This window comes from Belonocnema kinseyi, chromosome 7 (genome assembly GCF_010883055.1).
Source record: "Belonocnema kinseyi isolate 2016_QV_RU_SX_M_011 chromosome 7, B_treatae_v1, whole genome shotgun sequence".
NCBI lineage: Eukaryota > Metazoa > Arthropoda > Insecta > Hymenoptera > Cynipidae > Belonocnema > Belonocnema kinseyi.
The window spans coordinates 112,773,959-112,781,637 of NC_046663.1; the positions used below are offsets into that span (position 1 = coordinate 112,773,959).

General features: G+C 37.2%; 1 protein-coding gene across 1 annotated transcript in view; it reads right to left on the reverse strand.

The window, feature by feature from the left end:
• The window catches only part of LOC117176927 (calpain-C), a 246,160-nt gene that overhangs the window by 78,175 nt on the left and 160,306 nt on the right, over positions 1 to 7,679 (reverse strand). The window contains exon 4 of the mRNA XM_033367325.1: positions 4,866 to 5,145. Coding sequence (XP_033223216.1) covers positions 4,866 to 5,145 — 280 coding nt within the window. The remainder of the gene's footprint in view (positions 1 to 4,865; positions 5,146 to 7,679) is intronic.

A 7,679-nucleotide genomic window follows, 5' to 3' on the forward strand; every position in this document is an offset into this window, starting at 1 on the left:
TTGTTTAAATATTATATTTGGCACTAAGGAGGATTCCTATCCGTGGTCGAAACATTTACCAATATAACCTTTTAAGAAATCCATCTTTTATAATTAAGTATTTTCATAAGACTCTAATGCCAATGAAAAATTTCTTCAAACGAAAACTGACAATACTAACCTAAAACTAAAAATACTGTGTATTAATACACTATAGAAAAGTACCATTGAATTGCTTGCACTTCACTTTCACCACAAAACAAGCTTTATAAAATTTATAACCTTCCAAACTTTTATATGCTTTTACTTGTTTTACTGTGCAAAAACTGTGAGATTCAATAAAATATTACACTAAGGGCCGGGTCTACCAACCTCGGTTAAAAATTGAATCCTCGGTTAAAGCTAGATACGCGTTCCACCACTTTTTAATGGCTGCTTAACTCGGATTAACCACCGTTAAATCTAACCGGTCAAGATTGGTAGGTTATGGCGATTTAATCACCCTTTAACCTAAAAAGTGCAGTGTCGTTGTGAAATATGGAGTTTTTGGAAGAAGTTCTGTGTTCGTCTGATGACGAAGTGGAAGAAGGCATTTTTTAATTTATCTGCAGAAGACCGCGAATTTTCAAAAGAAAGAGTGAATTTTTTTGATAATTTCGACGACGTTTATTTTCAAACGAGATTTCGCTCAACAAAAGCTTGTGTAAGCGATCTGCTGAATCAAATTGAAGGACCATTGGGAAGAAAATTAGGCGATCTTAATTTATTTTCTTCCATCTTATCACAGATAACACGAATAAAAAAGAAATATAACAGGAACAAAAAACACATACAAATTCAGTTTTTTTAGGTTAGTGTGGACACGAGCATGGAGTAAACCTTATTTGGATTTCGCGCGCACCGCCATATTTCTTTGCTTTTTACTCGACCGACAAGTAGCCAATCAGGCGAATGGTCAAAAGTAAAATAGAAGTTATTTCGAAACGACTATCTGGTTAGATAACCGGGACCTCCAAAAACTTAGTGGAACGCGCGACAGGATAATCGACGCTTAACTATGGCATTACATTTAACCCGATGTCAGTTAACGAATGATTTATCTGAGGTTGGTGGAACCGGCCCTAAATCCACTATAGTAACCAAGGGCACTGAACTCATATTTTCACTAAAATCTATATCTCTAAGAGCATAAAAATAAATGTTTTCAATTTTTTTCAATTTTCTGATATATTGGGTCTTGAGATCTCGCAACAATTTTGCCAAATATTCACTCTGCATTTCGAAAAAACAAGAACAATGTTAAACACGGTTACCAACAAATGCGCATGTGCGGGTAACGATTATAAGCCCATAATGTTTTTTGGAGTATTATGGACTCAGTACCGTACTGCGCGCATACATATTCGCTGCAGCAACTCCTGTTGTGCAAACGACTACTTGTGTAAATGCGTGAATCATGCCTGTGTCAAATAAAATGTTCTTTTTTATAAATAAAAAGTTAACTAATCCATTTTTGGTAGAAATTTGATTGTGTTTAGTTGAAAATTTAACTTTAAAATTATCACTGAAAATTCATCTTTTTTGCTTGAAAATGTTAAAATAACTTGAAAGTTTAACTTCTCTGTCAAACAGTAATGTGATTGAATAACAATGGTAGTTTTCTCAGTTTTCTGGTTATGTATTTCATGAAGACATTTCTGTTAAGAAGCCCTTAGGGGTACGAAGAACTTTTCCACCTGGCCCACATATTTATGTATAAAAAAAACATATTTAAAGTCGGAAACGGCCATTCCGCAGTGGCTGGTGTTGAGACGCACTATACTCCTGTCGAAAAAAGGCAAATTGTTAAACACAGAGAATTACAGGCCAATAACTTGCAAATCTGCAAAGACGCTGCAGCCCATCAGCGCGTCCTGTCCATGGTCTAGATTGACTACCGGAAAGCGTACGATTCAACCTCTCATGTCAGATTTATCATCTGTCTGTTGAAAAGCTTGAAGGTTGATTCGCATGTAGTAAGATGCATAGAGAAACTGATGCCCCTTTGAGAAATTAGATTTACTATATCATCGGGATATAGATATCCCTCTGATATTTTGCATAATACGTCTGCCTCCATATCTATCTTTCTCTCTCGCACTGTGAACCTTCACCTTTCACTACGAACCTTCAAGCTTTTTAAGTTGAATCGAAAGCTTTCCAGTAGTCCACCCAGGCCATTGCCAGGACGAACTGATGGGCTGCTGCGTCTTTAAAGATCCACCTGCCAATTAGCAGGTTCTATTGGCAGCCTGCTACACCTTTTTCCGAACCACGCTGTTCGTACATTTCTCTCCACACGGGCTCAATTTCATTCCTAAGGAATTCGTGCCTCAAATTCCCTAGGACCCTAAGCATTTGGATATGTGGATATACGTGTTATTAGACATCTTGAAACTGCAGTGACCTATATATATACCTGGGCGTGCTCCAAAGCCGCATTCATAATTTAACGTCAGTGAAGGAGTCTCTCCGAAGCAGATACAAGCATCTTCTTTGACAGATTTCGTCTTTCAATCTGTCGACGCGGACTACTGAATCTCCAATGTCTTTCGAACCGAATTTTTCTGGGTACAGCTAACATATTTGCAAATGGAAGAGATCCTCTCCTAAAACTGTTCAGGAAATACGAGATAATTTGCAAAGGAGCATTCCTTCACAAAGCCGCGGAGCAGGCCAGAACTCCTCGATAAGAAAATGCAAGGAAAATTTCATAGCGATGTAAAAGGTCAGCCCTTGTCTGTGGAGCAACATTTTGCGTTTCTCAAATCATCAATGCTCAATGCAGGTACCGCAGGTTTCATTTTTGGGTGCCAGAACAGTGTCATTTCCACCTTATTATACCGTGACCAAATTTTATGTGAAGAAGTTCCCAGCGATAGGTGTAGAGCGTGAGATGCACACGCTGAGTACCTAAAAACACATATGGTACTATATGGGTGACCCACTCACGCGGGAACGACGTATCTATACAGACGAAATGCGACCCTACGATTTGTTTATTACCATCTTTGTCGCTCTTAAGGTGTTGGCCGCGAAACTGCCCTGTCGAATACTCCGAGAGGGATAGAGTCAATTGTTCAATACGAGAATTGCCACATTTTCTGAACTACGACTTTTAGACAGCAGTCTCCGTTGCATACTCGAGGCCTAACATCGTTTCCCAAGTCTTCGAGAAACGAACTATATTCGTAATCGACTCATCGCCTCCAGCCGACTACTACATCAGTATCAAGGAGATGGAATAGGAGAAGATGTACCAATACCTGAAAAGAGAGTTGCAGCGACTGTACCAGAAATATTTGGTTACAGTATTTGTCCTTGTGGTCAGTGCTCGCGGAAGTGGAGAACTATCACTAGGCTTAACCCTAGATCATATCTAGATCATATCTAGGGCCGTGGCCCTAGATATGATTTGCCACGGTTCTTCTTGAAGCCGGTTTCATTATCATTGATAGAAGTTGCTCCCAGTGGGACTTTGCGGTCATATGTTTCATTTCATATAAATAAAAAAAAATTGAATCTCAATGACGAAAGTTCGCTTACTGCTGGTTTTTATTCTTGGATTGCATTAACCTGATGAGGCCCTACGCAAAGTCGGCAAAGCGGTATTATGCATAAAGTTATCAAATGCATGGCCAGAAAACAGAAAAAATTATCATAGGTATTGTCTATAAAACCTAATTGAAACCACCAAAAACTTAGATTAAATTTATTCTTTGAAGATTTAACTACGTTGTTCAAAATTCGTTTTTATTGTTGAAAAATTAATTTTTTAAACTAAATATTTAACTTTTTAAATTTTTCTTAAAAATCGATCGGCTTTAGCTTTAAATTCCACTATTTGGTTGAAAATGAACTTTTATGTTGAAAGTTCATATGTCCGGGTACAAAATTTAACTGTTTTGCAGAGAATTCGCTCTTTGGTTTGGTTAAAAAATGAATCAGTTTTAATTGAGAATTCAGTTGCAATTTGTTGAAAATTCGCCTATTTTGGTTTTAATATAAATTATTCAATTTTCAGCGAGAATTGTCTTTTTGGTTGTAAAATTCGTCCTATTGGATTGAAAATTCAACTGTCTGAACAATATCATATTTCTGGAAAACCTTAAGCATTTGATATTGAATTAAATATTAGACTTATACATTAATTGTAATTTAAAGAATTTCTCCGCTATTTTCATGAAAAAAACCTGCGTTGCTTGCTTTGAGATCAGTTTTTACTGTGAAGTGTATATACATATAGTTGTATATTCCCTGTTTTATTTCAGTCGTTTATTAAATCAAATCGAAGAACAAATTTTGACTTAAGGGGTGGGGGTGTACGGATTTGTGACGTAGACCTGGAGGGTTCAAGGTCTGTGTGATGGTCTGTGACGAAAGGACGAGGTGAAGAAAAAGTGGAAAAAGTTGTCAAAATATTGTGACATAGTTCTTAAAAGGCCCAAAAGATACGTATGACTTTCCGGTTAAGTTGACCTGAACGGTAAGGTCACTTATGTATCTTTTTACCGTAGACGACATAGATATCCGATGAAGTATTTTATTTACTTCATACGGACAGCAATAGCAAGCCATTCAAGTTTAGATATTTAAGGCTTTATAATATGATTCTCGAATCAGACATTATATGGGCAAATTCTTCAGCAGGGGACCACCAATTTGAACTATTAATTACTGTTTGTTGGTGGTCAGGTGCAATAGATAAGTTTCATACTGATTTTCTTAGTAATATTGTATGCAAGTTGTACAGGCTGTAGCCAGTTTATAGATAAATGGATGTTAACGAATCGATCATGCGATCGACGTAATCGTGAACTTGGAAAATGGTGAAAATGATCACTCACTTAGCGTAAGCTTTTTCCAGGAGAGCTGGCCAGAACTGATCGCTGTGACGACTTTGAACGAAGGCCAAGCGTCCGTGAACGGCCGGAAGTCGGTCATCGACGAGGACCTCGACCCAAGCGCCACACCACCAGAGTCTAAACCGGAAGACTCCAACGTATTCTGAAGTTGGAGAACCAGATGGTTCTCCATTTCCGAATCCTTGATCAGCTGGTACCACTCGGTAGAATAGACCTTTGCTGAGGTGAAGGACTCCCAAACACGACACCAACCACTTGTCACCTGAAATACAAGAAAGCGTAAGAAGCAGTAAATGCAAATAAGACTAACTTAATCATAAACTCTCGAAACAAGACATTTTTCTACGAATTAGGGGAGCCTATTTTTATTCATATTTCGAGCCACATGTTTTTATCTGCAGGATTACATATTTAAAAGCGTCTAAGGTTTAAAAGATTCAAGTAAATAGGATAAGTTGAGGTGCATTAAAATTTGAATATAGTTAAAATTACTAAAATTTCCAACATTTATGCAGCTTAATTTTTAGATTTCTAGGCTTAAAGTCCTTAAAATTTAAAGGCCATCAAACGTTGGAATATATAAATATTAAGAAGTGCTTTTTAATTTTTATTGAATTGAATTCAATTAGAGACTTTAAACCTGAAAGTGTTCGAATTTGGATATATCTGAATTTAAAAACTTTAAGACATTAAAGTATTTGAATTTGGTTTGCTCACTTTTCGATAAAATTCAAAGCTTTCAAACTTTAAAGCATTAATATTTAATTTTTTTAAATTGAATCAGTAATATTTCTGTAAATTTTGGTAAATGTTCGCTACCAAATGTCAGTAACTTTATCTACTGAAAATCATTGAGATGCCTCTACTTCTCTGAACTTAAATCAGCGAAAATTCATTAAAAGTCACTAACTAATTACTAATATTTAAATAGTTTTTTACTAGTTTTTCAGTAAAGAGTAACTCAAATTTCAGTGAAACATACTGAAACTCCAGTAACTTTCAGTAACTGTATTAATATTCGTTTCTAAATAAAATCAGTTGATATATTTTATCGCTTATGTCACATTGTACATGCAATTTATGACTTTTGATGACACGATGACACGTGCAGTTAATTTTTTGTTGCTGCCAAAGATTAGTCTGAAATTGCTTTAAAGAATCCATTTTTTTTCTGTGTACGCACATATCGCGGCGTCCTAACGGTGGGATGCCAACGCACGCGACACGACTTGACGATACTTAACCAAAAAAAAAAACAATAAAAAACTAACCGAGAAGTTAGCGCGAGAAAGTGTTTCTCGCGGAAATGAGCAAGATGAAGAGAGAGGTTGGCCAAAACTAAAAAGTGTTCGCTCGCTCCATCAAATCATGAAAGTTCTAACTCGGGCAAGCAAAGCATATCCTAAACGCGAGAAGTGGCTCCTTCATGCTTTGCTCGCCTCAGATATAACTTTCATGATTTGATGGAGCGCGCGAGCACCTTTTAGTTTCTGGCCAACTTCTAGATTCATCTTGCTCAATTCCGCGAGAAAAAGTTTCTCGCGCTAACTTCTCAGTTAGCTTTTTATTGTTTATATTTTTGGTTAAGTATCATCTAGTCGATCGCGTGTGTTGGCATCCTATAGTTAGGACGCCTCTATATATTTTTTCTTTCTATAATGTAGAAATAAGCAAAGAATAACTTTTCTTTCGAGCTTTTTGCAGCTCTTTGGTATTTGTTATTTGCCTTAAAATGTACAGATTTTTAATTCCATTTTCACATTTTGGAGAGTTTAACTTGAAAAAAAGTTTAGAAACTAATACATAAAATAGTCGTTAATCTTTCAAATAACATATAGGTCCCATATAAAACACAAACACACACCCACTCCCACACACACATACACACATAACCCCCAGACTTTTACCCCCCAACAATATTAACTGCCATTTAAAAATGACACCGGCTCCCAGTATAACCGCGGTAAATCACACCTACGGCCACGTCTCACGAACGTCAGATGAATGGCCATAGGGCACGACTAATCACAACGATAGGATTGTCAAATCCTCGTGTGTCTTAAGGACATGAAGCGATTCAAGGATAACAGCTTCCTGCATTCTTCTTGAAAGTGCCTTGGCATATTTTTGGCATGCGGGAATAGCTTTAAGATTATGAACCAGTGGTAATTTCTCACCTCCAAGAGCACGGTCTCCAAGAGACCGAATGTTTTGGGTACAGTCATTGCAGCCTTTTTAATGTTTTGATACCTCTCCTCTTTTTCCTTTTTCTTGTCAGTGATGTTATAGTCGACCGGAGCTGAGAATTCGATCATAAATATAGTTCGTTTCTCGAAGTCTAGGAGAACGAGATCAGGCCTTGACTTTGCAATGGAGACTGCTGTTCGAAAATCGTAATTCCAGAAAATTGGGCATTTATTGTTTTGGACAGTTGACTGTTATCTAACTAGGAGCTTTTAGCTTGTCAGGGTCGTGGCCATACCGCAAGAGCGACAAAGATGGATATATTGATTATGAAGAGTTCTGTTAACTTGACAAGCAAAATCAGGACAATGAACCCCTATGCCATTCCTGTCCTTACGTACTCTTTTGGACTCATCAAATGGTTCAACGCTGACCTTGAAAGGGTAAAGAGAACCATCCACGTCTAAATCATGAAGTATCGAATGCTTCATAGTAATTCGGCTATTGGAAGGGTAGTCCTACCACGAGATAGAGATGGTAGGGGCACTGTATATGTCAAAAAACTGTAAATTCACAAATTATACAGTTACGAGACTATTTTAAGGGGGGGGG